This window comes from Silene latifolia, chromosome 4, assembly GCF_048544455.1.
Source record: "Silene latifolia isolate original U9 population chromosome 4, ASM4854445v1, whole genome shotgun sequence".
NCBI lineage: Eukaryota > Viridiplantae > Streptophyta > Magnoliopsida > Caryophyllales > Caryophyllaceae > Silene > Silene latifolia.
This window is the reverse complement of record NC_133529.1, coordinates 102,749,983-102,765,347: the sequence shown is the minus strand read 5'-3', so window position 1 is coordinate 102,765,347 and position 15,365 is coordinate 102,749,983. Positions and strand designations below refer to the sequence as shown.

At 37.3% G+C, this 15,365-nt stretch overlaps 1 protein-coding gene across 1 annotated transcript in view; it reads left to right on the top strand.

The window, feature by feature from the left end:
• The first annotated feature begins 203 nt into the window (after positions 1-203).
• LOC141651853 (uncharacterized) overlaps positions 204-15,365 on the top strand; it is a 28,963-nt gene continuing 13,801 nt past the window's right edge. Inside the window, exons 1-3 of the mRNA XM_074459547.1 lie at positions 204-349; positions 524-1,099; positions 2,069-2,084. Of these exons, the coding sequence (XP_074315648.1) occupies positions 204-349; positions 524-1,099; positions 2,069-2,084 (738 nt within the window). The remainder of the gene's footprint in view (positions 350-523; positions 1,100-2,068; positions 2,085-15,365) is intronic.

The following is a 15,365-nucleotide window of genomic DNA, read 5'->3' as shown; positions in this document are numbered from 1 at the left end:
ATGACTCCTTCTATTGGAAATTTTCTAAACATGGTGCTTTCACTGTCAAGTCGGGATACTACGTTGCTGCAATGGCCTTATTTAATGGGCATACCTCGGTTGCTGATCACTCTAGAATGTCTACAACCATTGTTGCGTTTTGCAAATCAAAGCTCTAGAAGTTGTCTATTTCTAGCAAACTAAGGGTGTTTTTATGGAAATTTATGGCTAATGCTCTTCCCGTGGGTTCTGAATTCCTCAAACGAAATTTGAATTGGCGTTCCTTCTGTTCTCTTTGCGATGGCTTATCTCCTTGTGTGGAAACTATTTCTCACCTCTTCAGAGATTGCAGCTTTGTAAAGGCTATATGGTTTGGCTGCCCTTTAGGACTTAGAATCACGGGAGGGGTGGATATTGATGTTAAGGTATGAGTCATTAACTGGGTTATCTATTTTTTAAATGGCCCCGATCCTAACTCCCTCCTCTTTCCCCTTATCGCTACTCTCTGGAGAATTTAGTGTTGTAGGAATGATATGGTATTCAGGAACCGTCGCCCTTGGCCTATGGGTGATTTCAATTCTATTCTTGGTGACATTCAATGTATGAATGAGGTTGTGTGTAATAAGGACGCTAGCCTTCCTCAAGCGCCTTTGTTGGACTTCTCTCCTGAACTTGAATTATCAAAGAGGATTAGGAACTCTTTTCCCTCTTGGATTGTTGGTGGACCTGTGTGCAAAAATATTTGCACTAGCAAGTGTGATGCTGCTTGGAGGGCTGATAAAAGTTCTGGCATGGGGTGGTGCTTGTTGGATGGTAATGGGACCTTAAGGAATACTTCTCACGCTCGCTCGTTTGCCTCCTCTGCCCTGCATGCCGAAGGACACGCTGCTATCATGGCGCTAAAATGGGCCTTGAACGAAGGATATCTTCATGTTAGACTGGTTACAGATTGTCTTACCTTGGTTATGCAGGTTGCTGGAGCGGAGAAGGCGATTGCGTCTATTAATTGCATTATCCAGGATTTTAAGTCTATTGCACCTCGTTTTCATTGTTACTCTCTTAGTTTTTATCCTAGGGGAGTGAATAGGATAGCTCATAATCTTGCTCAGGAAGCTCTTTTGTAAGCTATGCTATTTGTTTGCTGCCAAAAAAAAAATGTGCATTTCATTCACATTTTGATACCTTAAATGGATTTAGGCCAAAAAAAAAAATAGAATATTCCGACCATCTTTTAAGGACATGACGACGTATTTATGATGCACTCGGTTCACATTTTGAACCTCTTCCTTTCCCTCTTATAACTACAAGTCACGTTGATTCAATCTCGGCAGTATTTCACATTTTTTTAGCCTAAATTCACTTAAGGTACCAAGATGTGAATAAAGTGAACATTAATGTATTAAGTTTTAAAAAGTTTTCATAAGATATCTATAAATAATATAAAAAAGAAAGATTGAGTAGTTGTTTGATATTAATAAAATCAAGTCACACTATAGATGCACCATGTGGCAATACTTTTAATGTAGCATATTAATATGTAAAAATAAATATAAAAAAATTATTAGCATTAATTATCACTATCATTTATGTGAGTTAAAAGTTTTTATCATTCACAATAGAATTTTGAATACTCCCTTCACAAAAGCGTTATTTGATCTGTAATCTTCAAACTTCTTCTCAATAAATTGTTAAAATGGTCTTAAAAATTCTTCTTAAATGAATGCTCATCATAATGATTGATAATTGATTCAATGCACACATAACTCAAAAGACAAAAGGTTTTATTCTTAATTCTCTTATTAAAATTATTACTTCATTTATGTTCACATGAAAAATAAGATAAACACATTTTATGCTCCATAAAATTTTCTTCACATTGAACCCTATGTACGATTTTAAATTTTATTTTGGTTCCATAATAATTCCTAATAACTAAATTTTATTTCTCATTTCATTGTAATTTCATACTGAATTAAGTGTGTTAGTCTATAGTATAATTCGATTTACAGTTCTACTAAATTTGTAAAATCACTAAGTTTTACAGGAAGAAAAGCCTAATTTAGGTTAACATCTTCTAATATTTACTCAGATTGTCTTCTTTCAAGGTAATTCATGGTACTTATGCGGGTAGGTAATTTATCACTTCATTTATCAAAACTACAATTTTTGCATCATTTTATAAGTTTTGGTTAAAGGATTGATAGGTAGTCATTGTATTAATTTTATTTCCTACTTTATGCTCATTGTAGAAACTGTTAACTTTTGTTTTTTTTTTTGGCGCAAATGAAGTAATTAAAACAATAGAGAAATCTGAGCAATGCAGCCACAAAAAAAAGGATAAAAAAGCCGCAAATTTTGGATCAATGAGGGCCCGTAGTAAGGTCATTTAGATGGGATATTTTGTTACGACGAATAAATTTTGAATTCCAGTTTTACCATTTTTATTATGTCGTTTATCTAAGAACCATCAGTGTATTTGTATAGGGTGTATAAGATTAATTTTAGGCGGATTATAATCGTATTTATCTCATTAACTCTGTATATTGAATCTGAAGTTAGTTCAGTGGTCCTTTAGTCCTTGCATAGTTTCACTATTTAAACGTAGTCGTTTTTAGCTTTCGATGATTTATATTAACCACTATTTTCACTCAATGTACGATATGATAGTTATAACATATATATTTTCAATTAAAAAAATATATATGAAAACAATTGTTCTGCTAAATTTAATGTATGAACAATGACGCCATCGTGACGACCATTTTTTCTCGAGAAAATTACACGTTGTCGTCAAACATACAACTACACATAAACGTTCCGTGAATTTCATGGGCACAAGAGCTAGTTAAGTTTTAAAAAGTGCAATATTAAAGGGTGTTTTCATCAATTGATCTTATCATTAATAATGTTAGTTAAAAAGAAAAGAAAAAAAAACTAAAAGCTGGAAAATAGAAAGTAGGTCAAACACATTCATTTGTTAAGAAACTATTTTTACAAAAGTTAGGTCAACTAACCACAATTTTTCCAAAAAGTAGTTTATAAAAAAACTCCTTTTAAAAAGTAGAAATTCTTTCTCATAAACTTGGCCAAACAACACCTTAGTGTAGGATTTTGGTTCAAAGCCGACACACAAAGTCAAGAACTCAAAATAATGTATGTCGGTTATCCACTTGAGTAGTATACGAGTATTTGAGAAGCTTCTTTTTTTTTTTTGATGCGGGGGCTAAGCCCCCATACAAATGAGAAACTTAAATAGGAACTTAACGGGGAATAGCAACCTCAAGTAAATCTTCACGGAGAATCGTAAGAATGTCATCGGGTGGATGATCAAAATAGTTGATAGTAGTTTCGGAATTGACCCCTTCATTAGCAAGCAAATCCGCTACCTTTTTTGCCTCGCGAACAACATGGTCGATTTTTACTAGGTTGTAATTGAAAGAAATTTTTTAACGCTTAGAATATCTCAATTACGGATTATAAATTCTCAAACATACCATAAATATTTAATGGGAGATTTGGACAATAAAAAATAAAAGTATTACATTTATGGCTTAAGTCCATAAATAAATAAAATGCATAAATAATTTTGAAATTAATATAATTTTATTTACATTTATTTGTAGGAGATTGTAAATTAACTTTTCGACAAGAAAAAACTAATACTTCATAAATACAAAAATTATCTTTAAAATATTAAGTTTTAGGTCAATGAGGATCCACCATTTTTTTGATATCTCGTCACATGCTTTTTACGTAAAAAAAAAAAATCACATTTAGGATGTATTTATTTATTTTTGTCTTTGATGTGTAAAGGTGAGAGTAGTATGAGACAAAAGATGAACGCTATAGAAACAGAAACATCATTATGATTAAGAAATATACTCCTTTAGTACAATTAGTGAGTGAAAATCAAGTGTAGAGATACAAATAAAAAGTGTTATATTTTCCGATCCCTTTTTATACATAACTAGATTTCATGTCCGGGAGTTGCCGGGGTTATATCGTCATAGTGGCATTAAAGAATTTATCATGGAATTTTGTGGGTCGTACCGTAACACCGAGTTAAGGGAAATTAATAAGTCTAGGTATGTTCAATAAAATAATATATGCTTGAATTTTTTTTGTGTTCATAGAGTAATCAAGTATAATTTAAAACGTGAACCTAGTTAATATAGCTTTTAGATAATAACTAAATATTATAAAGTTTATAAGTATTCTGTTCGTTGTCTTATTTATTGAAGAGAGTTTTAGTTATTACTTGTGCAGTAGCAATACAATGTTTGGTTGCACAATGAAGTATATGACATCCCCTATCTACTAAAAGAATAGGAATTTTCACAAATTTTCCCTCCAAAAAGATCTTTCTTAAATAAGAAAACTAATTACAATTAACTACATAAACTATCTACTAAAAAAATAGGAATTCTCACAAATTTTTCCTCCAATAAAGCATCTTCTTAAATAAAGAAACTAATAATTACGATTTATTTCAATAAATTATTTTCTTTTCATTAAAATAATTGTTCCATCAAATTATATTATTTTCACTAAAATTTAGATTATAATATTTTTAATTAAATTGAAATCATTAACTTTGTGGTATAAAAATACTTTCTGTAAAATACATTTATGCACATTGATTAATTTTCAGCTCCAACTTTTTTTTTCCTCAAAGTATAATACAATGATGAAAAATATGAACAATTAGTAAGATACCACTATTATGTAAGCAATTTATTCAAAATAAAAAAAAAAAACTCTTTATGTCGTGCATTTATTGCACGGGTCTAAACTAATAATAAATTAAGTAATTCGCTTCAACATATTTTAAGTCCTTTTATCTGAGTTTGACCTTCTATTGAGTAAGAAAGATAATTAATGTCTATACATATTTATAATCTCAATCACTATTCATCATCAATAAATTACTAACTTTTTACCATTTTAAACTATCCCAAATGCCCTTTTTCTCTCCTTCTAATTAAATTCCTAAAACACTAAAAAACAAATACTTCCAAGAACTAATTAAACTAAATGAAAAAAGTAAATTACTAACAACTAACATCGTTAAGGACACATTAAGGACATGTTCTTTTAAACTTAATTTCGGTTCTTGTAAATTCAGATCAGTTCAGTTCATACAAACTACCCATACATAATTAACTGCTAAAGCAACAACACACTTCTTAAGATTTAAATTTAAATTAAATAGAATATTTACAACTTACAGTATTTCAAACAATTAAATTCAAAGACTAATAAAGGCGATTTATATATAACATGGTTTTTTTAGAATTATATGGTTTTTATTTCTAATCAACTATGAAGCTCATTAAGCATGAAGTAGTTATACTGCTCCCCATATGATCGAAAATATCATATGGATCAACACAGGCCACCCCAGAAATAGGTGACAATTACACACAACCCAAAACATGTCATTTTCGATAAATAAAGACAAAAGACACTAGACGATATGTAAACATGCAACATGCCAATGACGTACATCAGATACGATTATGCAATCACCAAACCGTTACCGGGACACACCCATACGTACCCACAACCAGGTAACAGCACCGTAGCACCTCCCACCAAACAGCCGGACCTTAGTCCGTAATAAGGTACTCGGGACACACCCGTGGTATCGGGCCCAAAAGCCAATCGATCGGATCCCCTGTCAGACGTCGTGCCTCAACCACAAGCGTCCCTCCATACTCAAGTCATTAATGTGCACACCCTTATTGGAGCGGGAAGCTCCAAGAGGCGACCCAAGCGTATAACATGGTCTCCTAACCGCCTTACGTCTCTACAACCACCAAGTATCACCATCAACCTCCGACATACACAATAACCACAATATGTAATAAATAACATTTTATGCCAAGTACATGAATCATTATGAGACACATTCCCAAATATGCTATGAACATCAAATCCTCCATATCCCGACTCATAGAGTCGCCATAACTCAATATCATGTTATAATGCATTTTTAACACCACATAAGATTCACAACCATCCTCAAATACTCTCATATGATGCAATACGACTCATGCTAAGTAAAACAATGACAAAAGACATGTTGGCAAGTATATACATTATCAAAACTGAGTAGGATAAACCAACCTTTTAGCAATCTTCATAAGCTACCCGAATCCGACTCGATTCCATCTCATGAAACCGTCACATCCAATACAAGTCACACAATACCATCATAATATATCATACACTATTATACAATACAAAACCCCTTATTATTACCCATTACTTGCCCATATTACACATACTAATTAATAATTAATTACTCATAACAAAAACCCCGAAAGTTACGGTTCATACTAACTAGAGAAAGGTATATCTCAACTTACAAGCTAAAAGGAAGGAAGGATAAGGTGAGTAATATCCTAAACCAAGCTTGAATCACATGAGAAGGTGTTTGTGAGGGTTTTAGAGAGAAGGAAGAGGATTTGGAGTGATAAAGAAGAAGTATAAAATGATTTAGGATAAGATCCCGAAATAGGCTTGATCGTGTACTGTTCAGCTGCACTCGGTCGAGTGCTGAGTCCACTCGGCCGAGTGCCACTCACTGGATCAAGTACCGCCGTACTCAGCCGAGTGTCAGCCACTCGATCAACTGACCGCTCTACTCGGTCCACTGAAGTCTCAGTAGGTCTAGTCTAAGTCTTACTTGGTCTAGTGTATGGATATACTTTACTCTCGAGTAGTCTTTCATCAACTCTGATGGTCCTCTCACGCATCTCGAGGTTCTTATATGGGTCCACAATATCCGGATATTACAATTACCTGACCCAAAACTTCCTCAATAAGTACTTCGCCACAACATTTATGCTGCTTTAGTTTCTCTCCTAAAAAATGATACGAAAAGAAACATCAATCAGACATAAGAAAAGTAACATAGCACAGTTCAAATCAATGCGACATTACAACCAATTATTGGAAAAAACAACCTCTTATCTATCAATGCTACGACTTCATCTTGCTGTAAACCTTTAATCTACCTTAAAGCGTCCTAAATAAGTGAGTTGTCACTACCTTTTACGTCGCCTGAATGGCCGCTTGTAAAAAATTACAAGAAAATAAACATCCCTCACGCACAAGAAAAGTGACATAGGACAAGTAAAAACAACGTGGTATTACATCTTTTTTTTTTGGTACAAACTTGTTATTACATCTAATTAGTGCAAAAACACCTGCCATCTCTCACTGTTGTTCTTTAACTTGCTTCAAAAGCATTTAAAAACATTCCCTAAATAAATGCCACTACCAACAAGGCAGGAAATACGAATGTGTGATATCGAAAATAATAGCAACGGGAATAAAAATTAGTAATATCGTAAAAGAAAATGAACAGGTTTCTGTTTGCTTAAAAATAGAATGTCCTGAAAGTATTATATGGTAGAAACTGAAAGAAACATTAAATTGTACATTACTTGTGGCAGTTGTATGCAGAAGTTCACTAAATGAATTGGCTAGGGAAAACAACATGAGTGTAAAGGGCACAAGTAAGAGTGGTTGTTGAGGACGGATGTCAGAGATCTTCGTCTAAATCACTTCCTTCTCCTTCTTCCACCGCTTCAAGTTTCTAATTTTTCCCCTTTACCAATCGTTTTCTCAAAGTCTTTGGATTTTATCTTTATGTAAGTTAACAAATGAGTTTTAGTTCTTAGTATAATTATTCCTACAAACATATTAGACTCTTTGAATGTGTTGAAGCATGTGGGTCAGGATTAAATAGTAGGGGCGCATTTCAAACTAAATTAAAGATCACTTCAAAAGTAGAACAATCTCTTTAATCATGTTGTTCTATCCACTGAGACATGAATGAACATGAAAGAAGATACGTGGAGAATGAGTAGTGAGAAGAATATTAGTGACTAACAAATGCAAGGTCAAAATGGTAAGAAATGTACAAAATTCTATCACCGCAGTAATCTTGTACATTTCCTCCTAGTCTGCCCCTACCTTTGTAATCACTATTGTTAACCATTTCTTTTTTTTCTTTTTTTTGGTAAAATTTAAGTATATTAATACCAATAACACTTTCAAAATTACATCAATCCACTTAGTCAGGCAACAAACTACTTAAGCCACTGCCTAACCCTTTCTCTATCCTTAGCATTACAAATATGAAAAACTCTACTGCTAACCTCCTCTCTTATCTGCCTTACAATAACTTCAGGCCTACCCAAAACATACTCAAATCGACATCTATTCCTTGCCTCCCAAATTTTATAGACAAGGGCTTTTATCACTGCTGCAATTATCTTCTTCTTAAAAAGGTTTCTGACTCTCACTCTCAGCCACCATTGAATAAAGTCATCTGTAGGAATAAGAATACCCAGCATGAGGGTCACCAGGTGCACACATCTTCTACTGAATTCACAGTTGAAAAACAATTATCTATGATCTTCATCTTCATCTTCAACTCCACATAACACGCATACTTTGTCAGAGCATAAATGCAGATTATGTAATCTATCTTTCGTGAGAAGTCTCCCATTGGCAACTAACCATCCTATGAAACAATGCCTAGGCAGACTCATATTGTTCCATACAAATTTAGTCCACTTATGTGAACCTTCAGTATTTCCCAACCATTGATATCCTTGTTTAATGGTATATGATTTACCATCCTGTAACCACCAGTCACCAAGATACCCAGCTTTAAGCTGCTCCTTGACACCATAAATTTTGCGCCAGGACCAACTAAAAGTAGCCTTAGGTTGATAAGACACCCAGTCTGAATTTTTAAATAAATGGAATGAACCCATTTGACCCCATAAGTGATCCTTTTTATGACTAATCCACCAGATATACTTGCCTAAAGCTGCTTTATTCCATCTTCTCAAGTCAACAACTCCCAGGCCTCCATTCTTTTTACTTTTGCAGCAAGTTGTCCAAGCAATCAGAGGGGGTGAGTTAGCATATTCTTTCCCTTGCCACAAGAAACTTCTGCAAATGACTTCAACTTTGTTAAGAATACTAGCTGGCCGGAAGAATGAAAATTCTTGATCAATAACAGTGTAAGGTACTGTAGACACCTCGTTTCTGCACCTCCCGCAAACCACCCGGTGATGATTGGGCCGCATGTTTGATACGCGGAACGATTAGTGACAGTTCGTAAGATTATCGTCAAGTGATTGCTCAAATATTAATGTCAACCTCTTAGTTGTCATCTACGTGCCGATACGGTCGTTTTGGCAGTAATTAGAGTACATTCGGAGTCCGGGTCAAAAACCGTCTCCATTTTCTGATAGCTGTTAAATCCCGAGTCAGAATGTTCTGGAATGTTCCGGATATTTCTATTCCATATTTCTCAAATTTTATCTTTTGGCAAATAATATCCCGTAATATTTAAAAGATAATCGAATTATTTCCGTCCTACCATAACTCAAACGCGGAAATCTTTCTTAAGCAGGAGGAAACCTCCAGGAATAGACGCAAAGGCCAGTCTTTGCGCCTCTTCCAAGAGACGCAGTGGCTGCTGCGCCTCTTCCCAGGCCCTTCTTTGCATGATTTACGTATCTTTTTTATATCTTTCCGAGATTCACTTCCAAAGAGTCTCCGAAACCCTATTCCTTCACGTGATTAGTATAAATAGGAGCTTTCGTTCCTCATATTTCTCACGCGAGTGTCCGCCCTTCTCTTCTCCCTTTGCATTCTAGACTTCGTTCTTACTAATTGGCGCCTACGTGCTTGGACTTCCGACCACGTAAGCTCGGATCTTCCGGGTACCAGCCTCTCCGTTGCATGACCGACCAATTTGACCACTACACTCAATCAATCTAATTAATCAATCTGTTTAAATCGTTTTCCTCTTACGAGGGCACTCTTTCCTTGCATTCGCGTCGAGCATTCACTAATCGATCTTCTTAGTTCTTCTCGTTCCATCAAACATGTAAGTCTGAGGGTGTATTAATCTCTCTTTTATTTATTGTATTTTTTTTAATTATTGTATAAAAATTGTAAGGTTTATGTCGAAAACACCATTAAAACCGATTTCTAAAACCGTCTTTAAAACCTTTTTGCGGATTTCCGGAGATGACGTCGAGAAAAGACGCAGCAACCGCTGCGCCTCTTGAAGGAGCGCGACAACCGCTGCGCCTCTTCGTGAGGCCGCCGCAGCTCTCGCTTCTTTTCTTCTTCCTCCGTCCTCTGTAATTCGTATCAAATTAATTTCTTTTGTTTTGTTAAATCGATTAATTCGTTCACATGATAGTTTAATAATTCATATGTATATTAACCATCGTCATTAACATGTTTAAATCGTCATAAAACCGACTCTAATCCCAAATAATCAATATTTGCGGGTTTTCGTCATTAAATTCAATTCGAGTTTTAGAAATTCAATTCGTTCATGTTGAGTTTATGGGATTCATCGTTGATATATTTTCACCTGTTTGTTCATTAATTCATCGTCATTCATCATGTTTAGTGTAATTCGTTTAGTTAGTTAGTTTAATTAATCATTCATTTACATCGACCCTTCACATAATTAATCCGTCTTATTTCCGTCTCATCCATGTTTTACTGTTTTATGACCTCAATCATATGTAAATAATTCATTAATCACTTTCATCCGAGTCTAAAATCGTAATCAATCCATTAATTTACCAATTAACATTAACGATTTGCGATTAAAACTTCCAGCGAGAACTCACCCTTGGAACAGACGCAAAGAATCGCCGCCTCTTCCAAAGGGCGCAGCGATTTGCTTTGTTCCAGGGTGAATTCTGTCCCCGAACTCCTCTTCGCCTTGACCTCGTTTAATTAGCTACGTATTAACTAACTAATATATCGTATTATCACCTTCTGACTTGTTCGTATTTCTTTGTTTTATTCTTTTATTCTTTTTTATCAAATCATCCGTTTTAGCGGTATTTTCGACATAAATCGCCTAATCCATTGTAATTATTGTAATTCATATTTATTATTATTGTATTTTGTATCATTTGTATGTTTTCACATGTAAATCGACCTTAAATCCCAACTTCGACATTAATTGTTTGCTAATTACATGTCAACCGACTTAGTTAATTCTCACATGCTAGGATTAATCTATGGATGTTGCATTGCATGCATATAGCCGACGGTATATCAAGTACGAATAACTTCCCTAATCATTAGTAGAGGCCGCTATCGAGGCGGGCGGGATTAGGTGTTCGATCAAAAGAGCTTCCTAATACGTACCCTCACCCCTTACTCCAGATCTCCGTGAGCACCCGTGTTCATTGGCATCCACGAGAGTCATTCTAGACATAGAATGCTAAGGGTAACGATTGCTTAGTGTTCATGTCACTACTTTGTGTCTTGACATGACACGAGGTATTCGAACGGTTCCAATTTCCCATAAAAATTGGTGGCGACTCCATACAAAATGCAAACGCTTGTTTTCGAGCCCCTTCACCAAGCGCCCCGTGGGCGGCCCGCTCCACGCTTTGGCGACTCCGCTGGGGATAATACACTTACGTGTAGCTAAGGGTGAAACTTGAACAAGGTTACGGAATAAGTTTGTACAAGACAATTGTCGGTTTTCATAACTCGGTCTTCCTAGATCGTTTTATTCGGCCTTCCTAGGCCCAACCCAACCCATTCGACCAATCGTCCCGTCTAAACGGTCCTAATTCTTATTTGGGCCTAAGGATGGATAGCGATTGACGTCATCCATACCATGATGCTTACTCTTGTTTGTATCAAGGGCCTTCACTACTTGAGGAAATGGACTAGGAATCGGCCTTACTCTTGTTTGGCACGAGCCTCTCCACAGACTTCGGGTTTGATGGTTCGGTATGGCAACCCACCCTTTAAACCAAAAACCTTTCTAAATGCACTCAGCATCCCGTTATAATGCTTGTATAAACGTGTAAACCTTATGTGATCACCATTTCTAAACAAAACCATGACGAATTTTCAAAAATCAAAACCCGTTTTCAATCAAGAAATTTCGAAATAGGGCCTTTAATTAGCACAAAATCCGGTCAAAACTCTGTCCATTTGTCGTGTCAAAATTCGGGCCACAAGCCCATTTCAAACCTCACCTCGAGTCCGCTCCTACAACTACACTACAGTTGACTAGGACACACATTTTCAAAGACCTTGTCTTTCTTCAAAACTCACTCGACACAAGTGGCACACACCCACTTCATGAGTCAAAACTTTTCCTCTTTTAGCAAGTGTGATAGAATGGTCGATCGTGTCTTGATTCGTCGCCGATCTCTTGTCCAGTTTTCAAGATGCCTGGGTCAAGTGATGAAACGAACCTCCAGCAAATTCAAGAAAGTAATGATCGAATCCTAGCCGCGATAGCCCAAATGCAAATTACCCAAGAACAAACCTATGACCGCCTTGAGCTTATCGAAGGCCGTATCTTTGATGTAGAGGGAAAGCTACCTCCTCCTAAAGGTGGAGTGCTACAATTCTCCGATGACGAGTCTAAAGATGAGAATCCTATCCTAGGAACAACCGCAGCTGAGAAAAGACTCCAATACCTAGAGGAGCAATTGATGTACCTTAAGGGGGATGACATTTACAGGGAGAACAATCGTAAGTATGAAGCCGTCAATTCCAAATTGCCCACTAACTTTAGCATGACGGATATCCCTAAGTTTAAAGGACATGAGAACCCTTTGAACCACATCCGCGCCTTCAAGGACTACATGTCTATCAAAGGCATCAAACCCGAGATGTTCTTAAGGATCTTTCCTTCATCTTTTGACACCATCCCAAAGCAATGGTTCTACACTTTAGATCACAAAAAGGTCGCTACTTGGGAGGACGCCGCCATCGAGTTCTCAAAACAATATGCGGATAATGCTGAGATCAAAGTCAACATGCGCACTCTAGAGGTTCTTACCCAAAATGATAAGGAAGGATTCACCGACTTCCTAAGTAGGTGGAGGAAGACTAGTACTCAACTAGTTGAACGCCCGGATGAGGCCACTCTTGTGGAGAAGTTCGTGGACAATCTCAAGCCCATATATGCCAACCATTTGAGATATCAAAACATCAAGACCTTCAAGGACTTAACTGTACTAGGGACACGAATTGAAGATGATATCCGCAAAGGACTCTTGTCCAAAACGGTAGGTCGAGGATACCAAGGGTCCACGAGTCGTTCATACGGCTCTACTAGCAAGACCGACGAAGTTAACCTTCTCGAGCCATCCAAGAAAACTAGCCCACCAAGGAAGTTCACAAACCTTGGGGATACATACTCCAACGCTCTAAAAAGACTAATGAAGCAAGGCAAACTCCAACCCATCGGACCTACTCCCGAACCTGAAAGGAAGTCCAAATTCTGGGATGAAAATTCCTACTGTGAATACCATAGGGGCAAGGGGCATGACACAGAAAAATGCTACAAGTTGAAACACGTGCTACAAGATATGATTGAAGATGGTCGACTTCCAATTCCACCAGGAGGTAAGCCCAACAACACTCAGAATCCTCTTGGAGTTCTAGTGATTACAAGTGACGAATCTACCTTAGATTGCTCACATCTCATTTCTCCCACCGAAAACGACATTCATGCAATTGAGAAAGAAAGACTCTACTCTACCATCTCCCCTACCATCTTCGACTTCATCGCATGGGAAAGGAGCGTAGATAGACAAGTGTGGGAACTAGAAAACATGGTAATGGTCTTGCGCAATCCCAATGCAACACCTAAGGAGCACATACCATTGACCTTCTCTCAAAATGCCACTATGCAAGAAGTAGTCGCCGTGGTCGACAAGCTAGTCGATCAAATCATACAACTCGAAAGTGACATCATGAGAATGAAGGAACTAGCTGCGATCAATGGAGTTTGGGCCGATGACGATGAAGACGAATATCTCATTGAAAACTCTTTGGTAAAGGAAATAGTCCAAAATGGTGAAGACCAAGATGTGGATCACCTAACTCGTTCGGATCGTCCATATCAAAGCACCACTCAAAACGGTCCAACCAACGTCATCACACCAAATGACAACGAAGACGACCCCACTGATCATTTGCTCAAGCAATTACAGAAAACCAAGGCTGATCTTTCAGTCTGGCAACTAGTAGCAAGCTCATTTCCGCATCGCCAAGCTTTACTGCAAGCTTTGGCCAAATTGAATGTAGCACATAACTCTACCCCTGAAGATGTAGTCAACTTGGTCTTCCAAGAATCACCCAAGCTAAGTAATCCTATTACTTTCTCAGATGAAGACTTGCCACCTTCCGGCGCCAGTCACAACCTTGCTCTATACATCACTGTCATCTGTCTAAAGAAAAATGTGCCAATGACCTTGGTAGATGATGGCTCCGCGATCAACGTCATACCCCTCAAAACGGCATACAAACTAGGCATGAAAGAGTCGGACTGGACCTCTACAAATCAAGGTGTACGTGCATACGACGGTACACGACGAAAAGTGGTAGGACTTGCTAACCTAACCATAGCAACGGGACCAATCGAACGAAAGGTTAACTTCCAAATAGTGGACATCGAAGCTTCATTCAACATACTTCTGGGAAGGCCTTGGATTCACGCTTCCAAAGCAGTAACATCCACCCTTCATCAAAAGATCAAGATCCCACTAAATGGCAAAGTTGTGACGATCACTTCGTCGCCCATCAAGGCCATAATCGAGAAGCAATCAAACAATCAAGTCCTTGCGGATCCCATATACGAACTTGGGGGCTTCCAAAGTGTAAATGTCATAGAAAGTGAGTTGGCACCCTTATACTATAATCCCTACTCTAACTTGGTGGTCAACCACATACTCAAAAATCAGGGATACTTCCCCGGAATGCCTTTGAACCCGGCTCGGAAGAACACCTTCGCGCCATACAAGAAAGGCAACTCATCGAGAATACCACTTGGACTAGGGTACAAACCCACAACAGAAGAAGTTATCGAAATGCTTGCCCAAGTCCAAAATCGCAAGTATGTAGGAGTCCAAATGAGGCCATATCTCCCGACCTTAAATGGATACTTCGTTCAAGAAGGAAGTTCGGAACTCTTTCACGGATTTCCCGAACCTTGGCATTACCTCGAGAGGAAGTTAGCCGGAATCGAGATCTTTCACGATTGCTACTTCATCCCTCCAGAAACGGTTCCTACCGTCAAAACCCGTCAAGCACCTTGCTTAGACGAACAAGCTGTTAGCCTTTTGTTTGGAGAGGACCGATTTGTTAAGGCCGCGCAGGATGAGATCATTACTACGATACTTCAAGACGATCGCTTCAACCCCACCGCATTGATCACAGAAATCGACACAAAGCAGCAGAAAGGATGGAGAAAATCAATCAAATGGACCGACAATCAAGGAAGACTCTTCAAACTCACCACTGGAGAAGGAGAGATGTTCAAAGAAGAACCAGAAGACGACGAG